General features: G+C 35.3%; 2 protein-coding genes across 2 annotated transcripts in view; both read right to left on the reverse strand.

Annotated features, from left to right (window-relative positions):
- LOC122347930 (dynein axonemal heavy chain 6-like) overlaps positions 1-14,809 on the reverse strand; it is a 64,640-nt gene extending 49,831 nt beyond the window's left edge. The window contains exons 1-28 of the mRNA XM_043243179.1: positions 14,669-14,809; positions 14,030-14,384; positions 13,174-13,347; positions 12,805-13,085; positions 12,182-12,449; positions 11,855-11,989; positions 10,885-10,999; positions 10,664-10,778; positions 10,118-10,286; positions 9,013-9,120; positions 8,786-8,896; positions 8,598-8,687; positions 7,574-7,694; positions 7,326-7,477; positions 7,020-7,172; positions 6,167-6,418; positions 5,713-5,841; positions 5,478-5,591; positions 4,470-4,613; positions 3,902-4,057; positions 3,659-3,709; positions 3,478-3,570; positions 2,223-2,342; positions 1,875-2,055; positions 1,590-1,686; positions 1,285-1,489; positions 280-444; positions 92-202 (exon numbers count right to left, since the gene is read on the reverse strand). Coding sequence (XP_043099114.1) covers positions 92-202; positions 280-444; positions 1,285-1,489; positions 1,590-1,686; positions 1,875-2,055; positions 2,223-2,342; positions 3,478-3,570; positions 3,659-3,709; positions 3,902-4,057; positions 4,470-4,613; positions 5,478-5,591; positions 5,713-5,841; positions 6,167-6,418; positions 7,020-7,172; positions 7,326-7,477; positions 7,574-7,694; positions 8,598-8,687; positions 8,786-8,896; positions 9,013-9,120; positions 10,118-10,286; positions 10,664-10,778; positions 10,885-10,999; positions 11,855-11,989; positions 12,182-12,449; positions 12,805-13,085; positions 13,174-13,347; positions 14,030-14,299 — 4,080 coding nt within the window. The 5' untranslated portion in view covers positions 14,300-14,384; positions 14,669-14,809. The remainder of the gene's footprint in view (positions 1-91; positions 203-279; positions 445-1,284; positions 1,490-1,589; positions 1,687-1,874; positions 2,056-2,222; positions 2,343-3,477; positions 3,571-3,658; positions 3,710-3,901; positions 4,058-4,469; positions 4,614-5,477; positions 5,592-5,712; positions 5,842-6,166; positions 6,419-7,019; positions 7,173-7,325; positions 7,478-7,573; positions 7,695-8,597; positions 8,688-8,785; positions 8,897-9,012; positions 9,121-10,117; positions 10,287-10,663; positions 10,779-10,884; positions 11,000-11,854; positions 11,990-12,181; positions 12,450-12,804; positions 13,086-13,173; positions 13,348-14,029; positions 14,385-14,668) is intronic.
- A 686-nt stretch (positions 14,810-15,495) lies between these two features.
- Positions 15,496-20,585, reverse strand: part of LOC122347847 (lysine-specific demethylase 4C-like) — a 5,836-nt gene continuing 746 nt past the window's right edge. The window contains exons 3-11 of the mRNA XM_043243104.1: positions 20,266-20,485; positions 19,345-19,421; positions 19,159-19,214; positions 18,844-18,952; positions 18,405-18,593; positions 16,980-17,150; positions 16,593-16,712; positions 16,408-16,500; positions 15,496-16,155 (exon numbers count right to left, since the gene is read on the reverse strand). Of these exons, the coding sequence (XP_043099039.1) occupies positions 15,994-16,155; positions 16,408-16,500; positions 16,593-16,712; positions 16,980-17,150; positions 18,405-18,593; positions 18,844-18,952; positions 19,159-19,214; positions 19,345-19,421; positions 20,266-20,485 (1,197 nt within the window). The 3' untranslated portion in view covers positions 15,496-15,993. The remainder of the gene's footprint in view (positions 16,156-16,407; positions 16,501-16,592; positions 16,713-16,979; positions 17,151-18,404; positions 18,594-18,843; positions 18,953-19,158; positions 19,215-19,344; positions 19,422-20,265; positions 20,486-20,585) is intronic.

Below are 20,585 nucleotides of genomic sequence, written 5' to 3' on the forward strand. Positions count from 1 at the left end.
TATATATACTAAATTGTAAAGGACTTGCACGAAAATAAACAAATCTACATGAAGATACATCATTTGATCTATGAAAGCTATATGTTGTCACCTCAAAGTTGGTGATCTCAAATTCTTGCAGCGCTTGATAATGGTCATGATCTCCCTCCAGGCAGTTGTCCATGTCCCTGCACCACATGAGCTGAGAAATGGTCAAAACCACCTGCCAAAAAGCGTAGGTGAGAATTGCTTGTACACTCAGAGATGCACATAAACAATCTGACCTAGACAAGCACAAACCTGTGAGGGATGCCCAGCCACAACCCACTCCACTCTGGGTTTGCTTTGGTAGTCAGCAATTGCAGCTTTACTTAGCCTCCTAAGTGAGGAAAACATGGCCTCCTCCACCTTCCCCAACCAGTCCTCCACATTTCCACGCGCTTTCAGGCCTTTCCCAAATGCCACCTACAGCACAGACACACATTAACACACATACATTTTTTTTACCTCTTTTAATTTAAAATCCTGGCTATGTGGTCCATGTACTTTTGTGTTATTTATTTTCTAGTTTTTGTTTTCAAGATGGAAAAATAAACTGCTCATTTATCAATTATAATACTTCTGTACATTTTGACCATTCCAATTTGGAAAGGAATAATGAGAAAAGAAAAAATGCCTTAATGTATATCTGTTAAATACACAAACATTTCGCTTTTATTCAAAATTACTGACCTATTTTCATAGAACATTCATGAAACATCACTTACTAATTATTACATATAAAAATAAAAACCAATAGACCAAACTTTGTTTTGATAGCAAAGCTTTGCAGGTCGCAGCAGCACTAATTACTGCTTCATAATGTTATGTGTAGCAGTAACTGTAAGCGGTGGCTTACACTTAACTTAAACATTTTTATGAATTAATGCTGTTCAGAAGACGAAGTGGTTCAGTGTCACGACATGCGCAAATAAAATACTGAAGCCATGAACTGATTTTTAAGGAATAATAAAATGTAAAAAACGAAATGCATAAAATGTGCCGTCTTTTTCTTTTATGCCATCCTTTTCCAAATAGGAATTGGATTGGTCAAAACAATCACAGACCATGAAAATGGTTGAATACGTGATGAATGAGCTGCTTGTATATTTTTTTTATTTTAAAAAACAAAATAAGAAAACTAATTAGTCAAAAGCTACACTGAACCTATATGTACTGAATTTGCCTTAAAAGAAAAGAAAAGAAAAGAAAAGAAAAGAAAAGAAAAGAAAAGAAAAGAAAAGAAAAGAAAAGAAAAAAATGTACCTTTTCTCTCTCAGGTGACACCATGGCTAAGATGTCATTTGTGTACTGTATTTTTTCAGCAGTCTCTCCCTCTCCAGGAGTAAGAAGGCCAAACTCCAGCTGGGATATTGCATCAAAACACTTCCTCAGATGAGGCTGCACAGCCTGAGGGTTCCGCGTCTGAGCCAAAATCTCCAACAGTTCATCATTAGACAAGAAGTAGAACCTGAGCCACCCAGAGAAGTGAGTTAAGTCATGGCACAGCATCAGGAGAAATCAGCATTCTGATGAGAAACTGCTGTGAGGATGTGCGTGTGCGTAGGCACCTTGGGAAGATAACTCTCTTGGACTCCAGGTAAGCCTCAAGGCATTTCTGTATCCGCTCCAGGAGTGTGTTATTATTTTGGAAAATATCCAGAAGCCCTGAGGAGACAGAGTAGAGGGTAACGCTTTAAAAGTAGTTTATAATTTGCGCTGTTGCATTCATTGTTGCATTTAACCTACAGCTTTCATTTTTCACTTTTCTGACACTGAAAAAGAATTTTATTTTTGTAAAGTATATGTGTTCATCTTATGTTCTGAGATGTTTGCTGAGCTACATCCTGTCAGACCTGTTTGTGTGGCAGCACGCAGGGCATTAGGCAGGCGGTTGACCTTCCTCATGATCTCTTTCCAGGACTTGTCCACTTGAAGGAACATCTTAGACTCAGCTGGTAACTGCCTCTGGATGTCAGGAGCACTGAAAATACTCTCAAGATAAAGCCAGCTTCTCTGACATGCCAACCACTCATCCTACGAACACAACAGAAAACAGTCAGAGAAAGATGTAGGAGGAATAAAAAGAGGTTTGTTTAAAATAAATACCACTCAAAACAGAACAAAACAAATTCCAAAAACTAAAGCCAAAAACGAGTTGGCTTTGGTTTTGTTTTAGGTGATGGCCACTCTGGTGTGATTACCAAGGTCTGGCTGAAGAGAGAAAGATGTCTCTGCCATTTTTCCACTCTGGCCTTGATGGGTCCTGCGTAACGCGACGATGCAACTGTGGCCACATTAACTATACTGTCATCAAGAACCACCTAGAGGTTTTACATTCACACAAACAGAACACAATAATAAATTTCTCTTCTGTAATAAACACCTCTTCTGTATTAAACTCAGTCAAAGTACATGTGAATGATATGGCAGAAATATTTTTATATTTACTTTTTTTTCCCAATTAAAAAAATCCCAATTCACAATTTAAGCACAATTCTTTGCCATGCTGGTTTTACTAAGTTGTCTAAGGAGTACAGCCAAACTGATTTCCCTACTTTAAAAACAAAGTTTCCACTGCATGAATTTAGCCAGGAACTAGGGACTTAGGGTTCCCACTCTTGAGTTGTATTTGCAAAATCTGAAATGCCAAGGATGCATGTCCGAAATTTGCTTATTGAGAAACGCACACAGACCTACATCACCAGAAAATTGACCTAATCTTCTTGGTATTTTAGACCACAAAGGAAACGCAAACAGCAGCAGGTCTGGAGGAAAAAAGTTCTTGGGACAAATAGTTCCAGGTCATTTCTGTGGAAAAGCAGCTAAGGTAATAATAATAATATCAAAAATAAAGAAACGCAAAGACGTTCAAGCCGAAGTGGAATGTGAAGATAAAAATCGCTGTTATTATTTAATCTTATTATTAAAATAGATACATATTACAAATACACATATTATGCAAACAAAACAAATACAAAATAAAAAAAATTACATACCAATATAAAATAAAGCACTTATTATTACTTATTAATATAAATTATACTCTGATTCTTATTAAAGCAACTGTATTAAAGTTCTTTAGTCAAGAGCAAGTCATTTTTAACTGCTATTAACATTAAATAAAAAATAACTCGCAAGTTTTAAATCAAATGAGCTTCTTTGCTTAATCAGTACAACAAACTCAGACATGTTCGTTGCCATTTGTCTGTGCGGTGTGAATTGACATTTACAGTATATTGAGATGGAGGCAAGAGAACTGCAATTGAAAAAATATGTGCTATAGCATGATACTAACATATTTTATCAAAAGCAGATTGTGAAGACATTTTAATCGTGTTATCACACACCCCTAGGCAAGGTTAGACCTGAAATATAATAATTATTATGTATGAATCTTACAGTTTAATAATCTGAGACTCTCCAATATCATGAGCAAAGGTTCTGACACACTCTTACCTGAATGTCATCAGTTCCCCCAAGGATAAACACATCCTTGGAGTCACGATGGGGCAGAACCACAAACTCTGTCGTCTTCCAAGATTCTTCAATCTATCAATAGTATGAGTGTGTAAAGTTGAGTATAAAAACATGCATAGAATGTTTTTTACTAAACATAAATGCTACACATAGATGTCACCTTTCTCAGAATGTTCTCCAGAGATGCTTCTCCTGAGGCTTGTGCTGACACCTGAAAGGGGATTCATAGAGTTAAAAGAAGAATTCCCAGCACCTATACACTGACTCCTTCCTGACAAACAGCACCTCAAAACCTGGTGAACTGCCTACCCCGACAGCAGGCTAAAAATGTGTCTATGATGTCCAGAAATACTGTCTGGGTAAGCACATCAGTGGCTATTGAGAGCCTCTGTGTTTCTCTCACCTCCTGTATTTGTGGTCCAAAGTGGAAGATGTTGAGTTCTTGCAGGTAAGCGAGAGTCAGTGGCTCTTCTAGTAGGCTAGAATCCACAATGTCCTCCAGCATCTCCCAGTGACGAGCTTTCAGACATGGGTTACGCAGGTCTGTGATGACCGGCAGCTACACAAACACATAATATTAAATATACAGGCGCAATCATCAAAATGACATTAAAGACATCTATAACATTACAGATCGTTCTCTATTTAAAATAAATGATTTTCTTTTAAACTTTCCACTAATCACCCATTTTATAATATAATTACAGATAATAATAAGAAATGTTCCAAACTGGAAAGATTTCTGAAGGTTTATGGGATACTGAAGATTCATGGCTGCTGAATATTTGGCTTTGCAATTTCAGAAATAAATGACAATTTAAAATGTAGTAAATAAGTTAACTGAACTTTTAAATGGTAGTGTACTCCTAATAATACACTTTGTCATGGGGTTTAGACATTTTTCCACAGTCCAAATGCAAAATACGGCTTTTGATTTCAAACAAGGAAACTGCTGAAGAGAAATCTCCCACCTTTTCTCGCATGCTCTCCACATTCTCTTTGAGGCAGGGCAACACACTGTTCTTTGGCAGTCCTTTCTCCAGCTGGCTGACATATTTGGCAAACTTGTTCACCTGCCTGCTCAGCAATTCTGGGTCCAGCTCATCAAACTTATTCTGCATCAAAGAGATAATTGACCATTTGACATTTAAAAGGCACTTTCATTCAAAATAGCTTCCAGCACACCCTTCGCGAGGACATTTCACCTGAAGCTATGTAGCATAAAGTGCCTAATTTAAGGCTGAAATTAAGAAAAACATAAGATTTTATCTTAGTAACACTTAAGTTGCCGTATCCCTGCTCCTCAGTACGTTGGAACTGGACTTTAACCTTTGGGATTGGAGATTTTTAAGTGGTTGCAATCACCCTTAAGAAATATATTATACAGTTTAAAATTTGATTCATGAATAAGCACCGAATTGTAGTGATAGGCACTTTCAAACAGGGTTCAAAGCCTTTGTGAATCATTTGTTTTGTATCAAACAGCCAAAGTTTTCACTGGTTTGCCGCTAGGGTGGCAATAAACTTTGTGAACCCCGAACCAGTGCCTACATTGTAGATTTATAAATGGTTGACATTTTCAATCACACATATGTATAATAAAAAGAATAATTTTGGCCTGTTTAACCAAGCTCTCTATAAAACAAACAAAACAAGCCCTGCAAAATAATAAAATAACATATTATACAAACACTTTAATTGTATTATATGATTTGCTAATTTCAACGTTTTTAAAAAAGGTTTCCAATTGGTGTGTTTTCAGAGCATTTACACCATTCTGACATCACAGACATTACTAGAATATGTCGTTTTGAGAGAATTTAAATTTAAATTTAATAATTATTTCCAACGCACAGTTCTCGTAAATTACACTACACTTCAATTTTGCAATTTAAAACCAAGAGCTTATAATGTTTCTCCATTAAATGTATTTAAGTGAAAAGAAAAAAAATCAAATGCTTCAAAATGATAAAACTGACCTGCAACCAGCTGTTCTCTAGATTTTCCCATTCTTCCAGAGAGTCCCACAGCAACTGTTTCAGTTTCACTTCAGCGGTCAGTTTCTCTAAAGCTTCATATTTAGTCACCTCCACCTAAAAAAACAGACAGGTTCAAATAAGTTGCACTCATGACGGCCAGTCAGACCAGTCGAGGTGAAAACCTCAAAATAAATAAAGAACAAGCACCCTCTAGTGGGCATATAAACACACTGACTTTAAAGTTCTTCTGGTAGGTTTTGTATTTGAAAACTTGAGTCTGCAGCTCATCAATAGAGATCTGAATATCTCCCAGCAGTCGGCGTATGTTAGAGCGATCTGCATCAATTTCAAGGAGCTGACTGTTCTAAAGAGACAAAAACAAAAGGACACGAATGCAAACTGTGAGTTATTTTGCAAAAATTCACATTTGACAAGTTACAAAAAAAAGCTACAAGTACAAAAAAATTAAAGTACTGTTATATGCTGATTTGGTGCTCACAAAACAAAGTTGTTATACTTTGATGAATAGAAAGTTCACCAGCATTTATTTAAAATATAAATATTTTGTAACAAAAGTATATATTTACTCTCACACCTGATGACTTTAATGCATCCTTACTGAATAAAAGTATAAAATAAAAATCTACAAAACACCACAACACAACATTATTCTGATTTCTTTCTTTTACCTCTGCTTGCTCTTTCACTTCTAGCACTTTCTTGTTTAGTTGGTTGATATCTTGCTGGAGGTGTTGGCAAAATTTGTCCACATAAGCGTGCCGCTCTCCAACTGCCTTGTCAATGGTGATCCTTACGGCAGTTATACAAGGAGACAATGTGGCAAAGACGGCAATATCCTCAGGAGGAGTGGGGACAGAGTAACACTCGATCAGCTTGTACATGTCACAGACAGTCTCAGTCTCCTTTTCCAGCACAACAATCTAACATAAAAAGATTGAAAGATGAAATGAAAACATGCGCATGGGAACCATTGTATGTGGGTTGGACAGGACCCACCCACTTTTAAAGACCAATGACATTGGACCCACCCACTTTTACCAGCTCTTATTCGGCGAATATGTCTGAGCACTTTTCAGCAACCCAACAACCCTTTTCAGAATGCCGTCAGTTAAATCTATTCCACATGATGAATGCTAAAACATTAATTTCTTCCTCAAATCTATTCCACTTGGCTCGTTCTGAGTCCATATAAACATTGGTGTAGCAGTGCCTCGAGAAAAAAACCTCAAAAACCGCAAAAACCTGCTTCTTTTCATTTTACGGTATTGTTTTCGTTATGATGTACTGATTAAAATTAGTAATAATAATTATAAATAATAATTTTTATATTTTGTATATTTGTATAGAATTCTTTTCATTATCTGTCTTGTCTCGTTATCCTGTTGCACTGTAGAGCTTCTGTCACTAAAACGTAATCCTTGTACGTGTAAACATACCTGGCAATAAAGTTGATTCTGATTCTGATAATTTTAGCAGCCTCCCCTAATGAAAAATAGCTCATGGTTCTGTAGCGATTCTTACCCTCTTCTGAATTTCCTCTAGGAAGTTGAGGGAGTTGACATATTCGCTGGTTACCATTGGAACAAAGTCCAGTTTGAACTGGGCATCCTGAGCCTCTGCAATGATGTCATCCATTTTTTTCTTTGCCAGCTGAGGTAGGATGTCATTAATGGCCTGAAAAAGAGTTCAGAATGAGTTAGCTGATGTATCTGTCCTTTATTGCAGGCTGTGTTGGAATAAATGGTGTCCTACCATCTACCACACAGTGGGAATGCAAACATTACAAAAGAAATCATTTTGTATTTGTGTTCTCTGTCCATTTGTAACCTCTATGCAGCGTAGAGGGGATGGTATAAGTTTCTGCTTCAGTTGTGTAGTATCCACCAGCAGAATTCCCAAGGGTCTTTTCTGTTTGATGGCTAAAGCCTCTTTATGCTCTCGATGATATTTATCCAGACTGTTCCCAAAAAATGCAACCTCTGCATCAGACACATGCACAACACAAGAAGTGTGAGAAAACATAGATTATTAGATTCACAAAGATTATGATGATTATGATGAAGATGATGATGTACCATGGTCTTGCTCTTTGAGAGCCTCCAGATCCAGGTCTTCATTTTCTTTATAAAACAGTCTGAACAGCTCAAATGTATGAGCATACACATTAGCAGCATTGAATGCAAACTGAATAGATTGCTGACAGGGGAAGAATCATGAAACATTTTCAGAATTAGACACAGATACGAAAGAAAAAAATAATTAATCTTGCAGTAAACATGGAAGCTCAATTGTGCTTTCTTGGTTTGTTCTTCTCTATCAAGCAAGTATGGTTGATTTTCTCTTTTCCACATTTGATGTGCTCTTTGTATCTTCTTTGAACAGGCAGATTCTAGCCAGGTCTTTGTACAGTCAAGTCTAGTCAGATTTAATGATATATGCAAAGATACAGCTTAAAGTGAGTTAGGCTGAATTGTTCAACTAATTTGAAATTTAGCATATTTTCAAAAATAAGTGGCATGTTTTTGTTAAGCTTAAAACATTTTTTTCTTAAAAATAAAAATTCCAATTGGGCTTATTTACACAAGCTATAACTAGTTGAGAAATGAATATTTATGCACATCACTGTCAACTATCTTAACGAACTCGAGAGTTTTCATGATTGAAACACAATTAAAGGAACACTCCACTTTTTTGGAAATAGGCTCATTCTCCAACCCCAGAGTTAATAAATTGAGTTTTACCATTTTTTAATCCATTGAGCCAATCTCCCGGTCTGGCGATAGCACTTTTAGAATAGCTTAGCATAGCTCATTAAATTAGACCAGTAGCATCGCGTTAAAAAATGACCAAAGAGTTGTTCCTATTTAAAACCTGACTCTTCTGTAGTTATATCGTGTAGTAAGACCAGTGGAAAATAAAAAAGTTGCGATTTTCTAGGTTGCTATGACTATACTCTCATTCCGGCTTATTAATTAAGGAAGTCTGCTGCCGTACCATTGCCACAGCAGGCACAGTGATATTACGCAGAGAAGTGGGGCATGAGAATAGTTTCTTTTTAACTGCATGTATATCATTATCATTTTAGAATAAAATAAAAACCTTAATATTTAGGATGATGTCCTGCAGGTAAGCATCATCTTCTAGGATTTCCTCAAGACTAGGGCCATCCCCACATGTCTTCTCCTCAACCTGAAACCCATCCATACACATGTTAATAAAAAAACAAAAAACATCAGCAATGGCCTAATTATAGTATATGTATTGAAGCAGCAATTCTATTTTTTAACCTTTTTGTTGATAATGGGCTGAGTAAAAGCGTCAAAGTAGGTGTCTTGCAGCAGAGTATCCAAAGACAATACAGTCTTCTCAAACCTCCCAGTAATCTCTTCTACACACTCCTGATATACACACAAATGGCACACATAAATATATGCATTGTGCAGATACACACATACTGGTTATGCTGCAGACAAGCTTAGCAGCAGACGCAAATATAGTGTGCAGAAACACAAACCTGGAAATCGTCATTGGAGGGCTGGTATGATAAGGAGTGTGTGTCCAGCATCAGCTCAGTTATAAACATTGGCTGGTGGGAAGTATTGACATTTTGCTCTCCTGTGACCTGTAACACACACACACACTTTTGTTTGTTTAACTGTAATACTGAGGGTATCTCATAGACTTCCACTGTTTATTTAGGGTTCATGATATTTTTACCTAAACCGACCCCTACGCCTAAACATAACTGTAGTCTGTGTTTTACAGGTTTCAGTATATTAGTTAGTTGCTTGACCTCTACTACTACACCTTATTTGTTATTATTATATCATGTGGAGGAAATAAAAAAATTTTAAACAACTAAATAAAATGCAAACAAACTGAGTAAAATAAAACAATAAAAAAAAAACCTTGTAAAACATGCATAATAAAACTATTCTGTTTGCAAGTGGTATTTGCCATTTACCTAATATCTGAATGTTTTTTTCTCACATTTCTGATATTTGCATTTCCCATATCTCTTGTCTAACATGATACATCATTAATCTAATTTATTTACAAACATGTTGGTCACAATGGAAATGAAGCCAGTGAAGAAAAGTGATTAACTTAATTTAATTTACTGTAATAAAGTGATACATTTTACCAAATGATGAACATGTTTTTGTTTATTTCACTACTTCTTAACGTTATTAAAATTATTAAAGTATACTTAATATTAGTATGATGAATCCTCATATTTTAAGTCTTGCGATGGAACAAGGGTGAAATAAAATCTAATAATAAATGTCATTTGAAAAATGACAAAAAATAAACTGAACATACAATAATTTTTAGATTGTGCTTTTTTAACTTTAAAAAGTAAGTGCCCATGCTGCCTTTTTAAGCTTTACTTATCCCGAATATCCAAGCTGTCAAGTAGTAAAACTTAACATTTCAGGTTGACTAAACTTAAAATATGAATACAGTGTATTATAAAAAAAAGTTCCAGTTTTAACTATCTGTTTGATATCTTAGTTTTAATTAAAAATACAATAAAAGTGACTGTAGTCTAAGAATCACAGACAAACAAACATACAACAATATTACCCTGCATCACATGACTACACAAGCTTACTAACCTTTCTGTCAGGATCAGCGCGGGTCTCACCACCTGCCCAGCTCTGAATGAGGCTGAGTGAAGGGGTGTGTGTGATGTGCTCTTGAAACACACTGAGTAGCTTTTTGATGGAGTTAACAACAAGCATGTGTGTAGTGTTCACAATCAAATAATCAGCCAGTCTGATGAAACTACGGAGACCAAAAAAATATTCAGCAACTTGGACTGTCACCACAAAAGAACTAAATAAATATATATTTTTTTCTTTATTTTATCTCCTTTTGTGTTCCACAACAAAAACATTAAAAAAATCAATGAGTTTGGAATGAAATTTCAGCTTACATTTTTGAGAGTTTTACGCATTTAAACAAAAATAGTGTTTAATGCATATGCTTCTAAACAAAAGCTGACTTTTATACGTTATTTATCTGACGTTAGATTATCATATATCACATGTTCATTATTAAATATAATGGGCTAATGTAATCATGCTTACAATAAATATATTTTATCATGTATAAATTAATTTCACATAATAATATATGGTGTATAAGTAATGGTGACTAACCAAGTAAGACGCCTGCAGTGATAGCTTTTGTTTGCTTGCTGTGTATAACTCATCTTCTGAGGTGAATCCTCAAAGAGCAATCCAAAAGCAGGTGATTCTAACTCTTCATTACCATCTAATGCGTACATATGAAAAAAAGGAGGGGGAAAAAAAACGTTGAAATTCACAACATGCCAGCTGTTAGAAATATATTTGCTTTTGTCTCTGAATAAAGGTGTCACCAGTATCCAAGTCTCCATAGTCAGGCGTGTGTCCAGACTCTTTCAAAGCATTTCGACAGGCACCTCTTGCCACTTCCATTACGAGCTCCCTGAACTTCTCGAGACGACAGGACACCTAGAACACAGATACGCAATTATAAAGAAACAATTATAAATGAAAAGGACAGAAAAGACTCTTCACATTGCAGTGCATATAGAATATAACCCTCACAGGGAAAAATATGGGAATACACAGGAAAATATAATGCGATATATTAAGGAATACGTTTCCCTATATGTTTACATTTTTCAATATACTGTAATATGTGAATATGTTGATACCGATACATATAAAATACATAGCAATGAAGACATAGTGCATAGTACATTTTATATATGAAACTGTCTATGGTGTCTTCAAGAAAAAAGTATTTACTGAAAACATTTAAAATTGTATATATATATATATATATGTTATATGCCGTATATTTATATGTGCATATATGCATATATACATACAAATGTGTTTATGTGTATTCAAATATATTGTCTTACAAATACATTTCAATATATTTTATAAAATTGCATACTTTAACATACAAAAAAAAACATAAATTAAAATATATAAATAAATGTACGGTCAAATATTTTTTGATACATGAGAAACAGTAATTCCTTACATATTATTAAATATATAGTAATGCTTAGGGCTTAAAACTTTAAAATCATAATTGTTGATTATTTTCTTAAAATTGTAATTGCGATTATTAATTACAATTATGACAATTTACACTGAATGATGTTTATACCATTATTGAAACGACTGCATGTCATATTTTTACATAAACATGCTGAAAAAATTATATAATGTTATACTAAATTGTGCAACCCGATCATTAACCATTTTTTAAATAAATTAATTAAATTACGTTATTTCATAAGTAAATATATTTTCTTTGCATAAAGGAACACTCAAACACAGATCTCTCACCTCCTCCAGCTGTTTGTATTGTGCGCTCTGAAACTCTTTTAGTGTATATGTATGGTCTTTCTCGATTCGACACAAAGGCATGTCACTGATGTGGTAACACATCTCCTTGATGTCAATCAGAGCTGGTCGCAGAGACTGAAATACAGACGGAAACATTTTCAGCAAACATCTGATCAGATGATGTATTCTTCAAGGACCTTATTGTAAATATTTACAGCATATAAAATTCTAGTTGCTCTCGTTGACAAATCATGTCATTTTCATTTGAACAAATGTTTTTTAAACGCCATATAGCATATGAAAAAAATGCAATAACCACCGACAAACCTCATTGAGAATAAAGAGATTCTCTTGCAATGACCATCTGCATTTGCTGATTTTCTTATACCGCACATTGGTGCGCCATACACGGAAAGCCTTCCACTTCCGGAAGAAGGCAAACACAGGGATGCGTAAAAGCTTCCGGTGAAATAGATATTCCTGCTCCCAGCGTTCTAAGGGCAAACAGTCCACCTCAGATCCATAGTAGTGCATAACTGCATGAGTGCTGACTGTATAGTAGTCCGACTTGTTGATATTGTCAAATGTTGCAATTCTGTTAAAAGAATGATTGTCTGTTTAACACACAGTTCATGTGGTTTTGCATATATCATAACTTCATAATTCAAGCAACAAGGTCCTCGCTATTATGTGACACCAAACATTATTCAGAACATGCAAATGAAAAACTGCTGAATAATAACCTTTGCTAAAGTTTAAACTGAATATTTGGTTTGTTTGTTTTTTCCGGATTGTCTGATGAATGGAAAGTTCAGAAGGACGACATTTATTTGAAATTCTTGCTTAATAAAGTATTACTTTATGTATTTATTAAATCCTACTGATCGTAAACTTTGAAACAGTTACGTGCAAACACATTTCTACATCACTGAAAAAAACGCAGTTCTTACTTGAGATTGTATGAATCAAATTTGATAGATGATTTAGGTTCTGCAGACGTCACATAGAGGAATCCCAAGTGAGGGTTATTCCGGATGGTTTGGACAATGTTGGGTGGGGAGTGAATTTTGGCACGAATTACTTCCTCTACTGAGTTGAACAGCAGTGAAGTAGACGGTGGTGGAGAGGGGGTGTAGCTCAGAGGTGAAACTGCAGTGGCATAACTTCTAGATGAGCTCTTGGCTCTTTTAGGAGGTGATGGGATCCTGAGCGAGCCCTGAATCAACTGCACCTAAAAATTAGCACATAAAATTCACAAAATTGTCACTAATGTTACAAGACACATCTACCATTGTTGTCTATGATGTGAGTGTCCAGACCTGTCTATCCTTGACATGGTCTGGAATTCTGGGAAGCTGTAGTGGAGTGGGTCCTCTCCCTGAGGAGGGGTCAATGGATTGGACCTCATTAGGGGGAAAAGACATCTTTGGGCTCGAGTTGATCCTCTGGGTGTTCTCTGGTTTCATAGGTTCACTGCGTCTCTTCAGAGCGGGCTAGAGTAATGAGTATGACAGTTATTTTTATATATATACATAATATTATATACATTATATACATACATTATATACATAATTATATACATAATTTACATTTTGTTTAAAAAATGAAAAAAGAAAGATTTTGCTTAGTTCCTTTCACATGTAACACGTAAAGTCAATAATAGAATTCACTCAACTTTTAAAATTGGTTTGCAATAAAAAGAAAAGAAAAAAAAAGAAATTTACAGTTTTCAAGAATTTAGTTTTTTTGTTCTTATGGGAATTTTATTTATTTGTGTATACCACATTTTACAAAATGTTTATTAATATTTGAGTGATAATGACATACAACACTGATTAAAAAAAGAAAGATATTTTAAATATCAAGCTTTTGGGGGAGGTTAGCACCATATGACATTTTACAACTGGAACTAATTAATTTTTTTTTTTCATATAATTATAAAGATAATTATTTTGATGAAGTTTTCTTATTCATAATGATTTCAGGGCAGCTGCTTCAAATTTTATACTACCAAAAATGAATTTTAATTGATACATTAAAACATTACCCATTTTAGCCAGTATATTCAAGTTAGTGTGCATTTAATATACCAAAAAAAGTTTGACAGCTAAATGAACGAGCAAATTATCAAACACAAAATTTATACGTTGAGTTCTGGAATGGTATTGCTCCTACCAACATATCAACTTGCGCTGGTCTCTGTGCAGCCCATTTTCTTTCCTGAGCTTTGGTTCTGTGAGGGAACACCAGAGCGTCAGCGTTCGGCTGTGGACGCCTGGGCACTGCTGAGATAAGTCTAGCTCTCAGCTGCTCCACATCAACAGGTGCCAGAGAACCAGGTACATTGTTGGACGCAGGTAAAGACATAGTTGTCCCAAATAACTTGCCAGGACCTTGCTCTGGTCCTTCATGTCTCCTGGATGACTCTTTTTGAAAAGAGTACATGACCAAACCGTCCTCCTGTTTTTGTTCTTCCCAATAAAGTTTCAATTTTTTCTCCTTTTCTCCAGTTATGTCTGGACAGAAAACTCTAAATACAGTCAAGAAAAGCATTAGTGACAACTGTAATAAACTTCTACATTGCATCTGTAACGTACAATAAAACGACTAATGTTGCTAAGCAACCCGCGGGAAGTTGTTTTGCTCATAAAATTTGTGCCAAATTATAGAGCAACACTGACCAAAATAATGTACTTAATATCGTTTTATACATTACAGGTACATCTTGAAGTTTTATTAAACGCTTAATAGTCAATTCGTTAGACAACTAAAAGACACACTAACTGTCCTGCAACAGACAGCAGCAGTACTTACATGTGTTTACAAGTTCCAGAGTATCACATGCTAGTCAGGTGCAAACTGAATGAACTGCTACCGAGCATTCGTGAAAAGCGACGGCATGTTTATGATTTTATGTCTTCTAAATTGGACAGAAGAGTAGCGGTTAAGCTCTTCTACTAGGCTGTTTATCGTTACTTAGCAACGAAGTGTACTTTCCACCACTTCCGCTTCAGATGACAGCACTAGCCTAAGTGCAAAGAGGTTCTTTCAAAGAACCGACTCAGTGATTCTTGTTAATTAAAAACCTTAAAAAAATAAGCTAATTCAGTGCGATAAATCAATACACGGTCTCTAACACTCGCCAATAAAAGAAAATGAGGCTTGCATTTTCTCATATTTAAAATAATCGTGTTTATTATATATATATATATATATAATGTATGCATCTCGATCTCTAGATAGATAGATAGATTTACTTTAGTACCATCTAAGTATACATTTGAATTTACTTTTATAACATTTCTGCTATTTGGCTATGGTAACATTTTACCATATAATTAAATCCATTGCAGACATGGTTCGTTTCAGCGTTCTGTTCATTCAGATCATTTTGAAAGATCTGACTCAAAAGATTCACTGGCCATATAGGCAGTGATTAGTCAGTAGAAATTCTTTAAAAGAATAAACTACGGTATTGGTTAGCCATCCACAACTGTCTTAAGCCTCACCTGTTTAACCAACTAGTCAGAAGTTAGAAAAAAAGGAAAAGGGTCCTATTGATATTGTGACATATAAAGTAAATATATATATATATATAAAGGAAATTGTATAGTATTCATCAACAGAGATCAAGGCACAGATCACAAAGCAAACATTTCTTTAATTTTTTCAACAGCTGTAAGCACCACATAGAAAAGAAAGAATAAAAGCCCAAATAAATAAAGAGATCAAGATTTTAAGTAAAATGTGACATGTGCTTTGCTGGACATCAGTAGCAACCATTTTTTTATTTGGCATATACACCATTTTAAGCTTAATGCTAATAGTGTCAGTGATTAGGAATGGTGCATGACACAAGACAAATCATATACAAAACAAGCATGCAGGTGAATTTAGTCTCAGCAGTGTTGGGGAGGAAATTACAAGATTACAATGCTACAGAATACCATTTGAGGCTACAAAAACCTCTGAAATATAACAGGAAAAACTTCTAATTTAGAAAAACATTCTTGTCCCTGACATATGAGACCACAGTATTTCTGTCTTTTAGACTTTTAAAAGTCATGATCTCACTGATGTACAATCTTCAAACCCTCTTAAAATAGCCCCTCTTCATTTAAGGGCTCTCCATTCCTCCATTAGTTGGCTTTACTGCGTGTTTCTGAGTTCCTGGTGAAGGTTCGAGGGCTAATATGGGCGATATAATCCGTCTGAAATCGAGAATTTGGTGTGCGTCGCCGTTTCCTTTCACCTTGTGTGGTGAAGAACGCATCCTGGAAACGCATGCTGGACGCCGTGGACTGCAAAGCACACATATACATTACATTCAAACAAAATCCATAGAAGGTCAAGTATTCATCGTCCATGATTAACGTGGTTTGAATTTCTGTTTTAAAACCTTCCTGGTCTGCTGTCATTTGTTACGAGTTGTTTGATACAGAGAATTTTTTTTTAAATTCTTAATTGTTTGGAAGGGAATAAGACTGAGAAAATGAGGACATTTTTCTGTGAACTAGCCTTTCAAAAAAAAAGGTCAGTGAGTGAGAACTCACCAAACGACCTTTGACTTTTTTGGGAAGGTCTTCATCCAGCGTGTAAATGTCCTCTCTCTTCGCCAGTACTTGGGATCCATCTTCAAATTCCACCTACATACAAGAACACAGGACAAGCGTGAACAGTTATTAAGGTATCAGCAGAGCAGCAGTAACTGAGAGAATATGACTGCAAGTGTGTGTACCTGATACATGTATGAAGTATTAGAGCCAAGGTACTTGGCTCCATAGAAAAGTCCATCAGGCCACTTCACCTGAACAGCCTCCCCCACCTCAGGAGGCCCAAACTGGGCACAATCTCTGCTCTGCAGGGCAAAGAGAGAACAGATTTCACTCTCGTGTCAGGATGCCAAACAAACAAAACTGTGTGCTTATTTTGTATGGACTGTACAAATGCATGAAAAAATATGTTAGGCCTGCGCTATTTGTGAAAAATAAGAGGCTGTCAACTTTGTAAGCATGTACTGTATAGTTTGTATGCTTAAGTTTGTTTTCATGCTTTAGCTTGCTGAAAACATGCCACAAGATATTCATTAGAACAACTAACGGCTAGCAGCATTAGAAACACTCACCACAATGTCTTCAGGGAATGTATCATTGCTGAATGAGCCATCATCAAACATAACCTCATAGAATGTTTGGGCCATGACCTGGGTAACACGTGAGCTGTAGTAACGAAGGTTTTTGTGTTTGGAGATCACCGTCTGGCCAACTTCTAATTCACTTTTGCTAACTTTCGCTTTCTGGGGGAGAAGAAAAAAAATCTTGATCATGGGCCAATAATGTGATATTTTCTGCGTCTGTTTTTTTTTTTTTTAAATTCAAGGCAATTCATATAGACAATAACATGAATATGCCTCTTCAAAAAGTCAAAGTAGTTGTGCTTGAATGACTACCATTCAAAAAGTTTGGGGTCAGTAAGATTTGTTTTAAGAAAGTAAACCAAGTATTAGATATTAGAAAGAACTGTGACTCCGAAGAGAGAAGTGGTGAAAATTCAGCTTTGTCATCACAGGAATTTCATTAAAAAGAAAACTATTATTTAAATTGCAAGAATATTTTGAAGTATAACTTATTTTTTTTTTAAATGACAAATAAATGCTGCTTTGGTGAGTCTTACTGACCTCAAACCTTTGAAAGGTGGTATGATTAGTTTGACTTTTTTATATTATGTCTTTAAAGTGAAATGCTAACTATAACGTTAAGTCAGTCACAAGACCACCATAAAACAGAAACATGTTTATCTCAAGCCGTCTTTCCACTATCTCCAACAAAAAACAAGCAACAGACTGCAAGTCATTCATTTTAAATGAAGAGTAATGTTGGAGCTGCATGAAGAATTTGCTTTTTAAAAATCGTGCTTTATAATAATCATGACAGAAATAATTATTTTATAATTATTAAAATCATCATTTACATTGAATAACCCCATAAGACCTACTATGTTTTTAATTTGGGGGTCATTTGTTTTGTTCCGATGCGTTCATAAATTAATTATATTCTTTAAAATCATACATTTTACAATAGTCAATATGTCGAAGTAACACTCGCTGCATTACCACTTTTGAAAGTGCCACTAGGGGAAGAAATGCTAAAGACGTATCTAAATGTTGTGTGCAGTGGAAGGGCGGCAAAACCAGGACTCTGTATAGACCAATGAATGTAGTGCATGTCAAGATCAGTAAGTGAATGTATGAGGCGATTCAGTCAGATAACCTTGTGGAAAAGCGCCAAAATACTGCGATGTTGCTCTACAGATCAAATTAGAATTCCCGAGTTCAAATCCCGACTTGAGGACCTTTCCTGATCCCACCCCCTATCTCTCTCGCACTTCACTTCCTGTCAGTTCTGATCTGTCCTAACATAACAAAAGCAAAAATGCCAAAAATAAATCTTAAAAAAAAAAAAAAAAAAAATTCTATTCAATGTATATGGTATGTTGATATGTTTGTGTTTTTAGTAAACTGGTTAAAAACAACCGATTAAAATGTACTCACAGCACTGGAGCTCCGTGACTGGTGCCTGTGACAGGTGATGAAAACCACATACGGCCAATCATCAGGCTCCATGGGTACTCCAGCTGCGTGTGCACAAGTGACATGGAAAGAGGTTGGGCAACGACCACATGAGCATTGAATACATGCTCCGGACACCTTCTTTATCCTGTTACGGCAATATATACACTTCTACAGAGAGAGAGAGAAAAAGAGAGAGAGAGAGAGAGAGAGAGAGAATGACAGAGCACCCAGATAACAACAGTAATGTCAATACTTTGTCTAAATATGGAAACAGCAGTGTAGGCAACATTCATTTTAGTTTTAGTACTTCATTGGTGTGTCGAAAAGCATTCATTTGCTTAACTTTGATGGGCTGTTGAGGCTTTTATAATCGTTTTAAAATTTCCACTGTCTATAAAGGTGTACGTTTATAACTTACCAGTTTATATCTCTGTACAGGTATGGCACTGATGTCAATAGGAGCTCTCTTCACCACGTCGATGAACTTGACCTCAGGGAGGCCCACAGCACACATCACATGGACCCATCTATAGCATGTATAATGCATGAGACACTCAATGGATTCCCCCACATCTAAGACCACTAGCCCAGCCCGACTGAACTCTGATTTCCTTATTATTAGAAATACCAGAGAATGTGTAAAAAGCATGCAGGGTCTCCTGCTCTGTTTTTTTTTTTTTGCATTTAATACAATACTATAATAGAATTAATGGATCTAAATAATGGAGATCACCTGTCATCTGAAGTTCTCTTTAATGCACCTCCCCTGAGGTTACACAAACAGCATCCCTGGTTTACAACAGGTACACACAAACAGTCATATTTCAAAAATAAATAAATAAATAAATAAATGAAAAAGGCAAGCAAAATTGTAAGTAGACCAAAAAATGATAGTGATTCAATCTGAATTATTACATACAGCTGCCAGGTCTCCGCTCACACATCTGTCACATGTCCACACTGGGCTGACATCATTAGCAGCAACACCGTAGCAACCTGCAGACCAATTTAAAAAAAAACTGTTACATTCTGTACAATATTAGGCTTGTGTGTTTACTTACGACGGTAATCACTTCTTGAATATATATACCAAGGAATGCTTTATAAAACGTGTGAAATCATGCAATTATTTGCAATCTTTTTATTTTATTAATAGCCAAATTTTCAAACCATTATGGAACAATATGTAATGGGAAACGCATGACACAAAAATGTAATAAAATGTTTCTTTCTTGCACATTATACATCTAACATCAGTTTAAAATTGAGGGGGAAAAGAGATTTCCAATAATACTATAATAATCTGCTTTAGTGCAACGGCAATATAAAAGCCAGTTACTTAAACTAGCAACAGCATGTTAACTTAATAAATCAAATGTGCAAAAATAAATAAATAAACAATTAATATCTTGGAGGATTTTCACACATGAAAATAATACTTTAAAAGTAACTTTTACATTTTAATACCTGTATTCAACAAGACTACATTAAACTGAACAAAATTTACAGTTAAGATTTTAATACATTTGCAATAAAATGTATTTTGAATAAATGCTATTTTTTTAAATGTTGTATTCATCAAAGAATCATAAATATTACATAAAAGCATAATTGTTAAACATTTAAAATAATTAAAAAAAACAAAATTCTTGAGCACTAAATAATCATATATTTCTGACACTGAAACTTGAAGTAAAGGCTAAATGATGAAAATTCAGTTTTGCCATCAAGTTAAATTGGAAAATATATTCAAATAGAAAACAGTTATTCGAAACTCATTCATTATATATAGGCATTTTTCATGTGTTAGGTTTTTTGTTGAATGATGTCAGGAACGTACTTGCATGAACTTGAACACAGCAACTATTACAGGCCACAAGAGGACTGGATCCATCCTCCTCCAGCAGTGTGTTCAAGGGACATGGGCCCTCCTGGTACGCAAAGCAAATTTCAGGGATCAAAGGTCGTGATCTGAATCCTGCCTCCTCCGAACATGACCCCTGAGACTCTGTCGTAGCACTCATCGAGACATCATGCCTTCTCTCCTCTAAATTATCAGGCTGTGAGAGCAAAAACAAGAGTATGAAATATCTTGTGTGATACAAAGCACAAATCAATACATGGTGCGTGCGTGCATGTGTATATAAATATATATATATA

The sequence above is a fragment of the Puntigrus tetrazona genome, chromosome 1, assembly GCF_018831695.1.
Source record: "Puntigrus tetrazona isolate hp1 chromosome 1, ASM1883169v1, whole genome shotgun sequence".
In the NCBI taxonomy this organism is placed as follows: domain Eukaryota; kingdom Metazoa; phylum Chordata; class Actinopteri; order Cypriniformes; family Cyprinidae; genus Puntigrus; species Puntigrus tetrazona.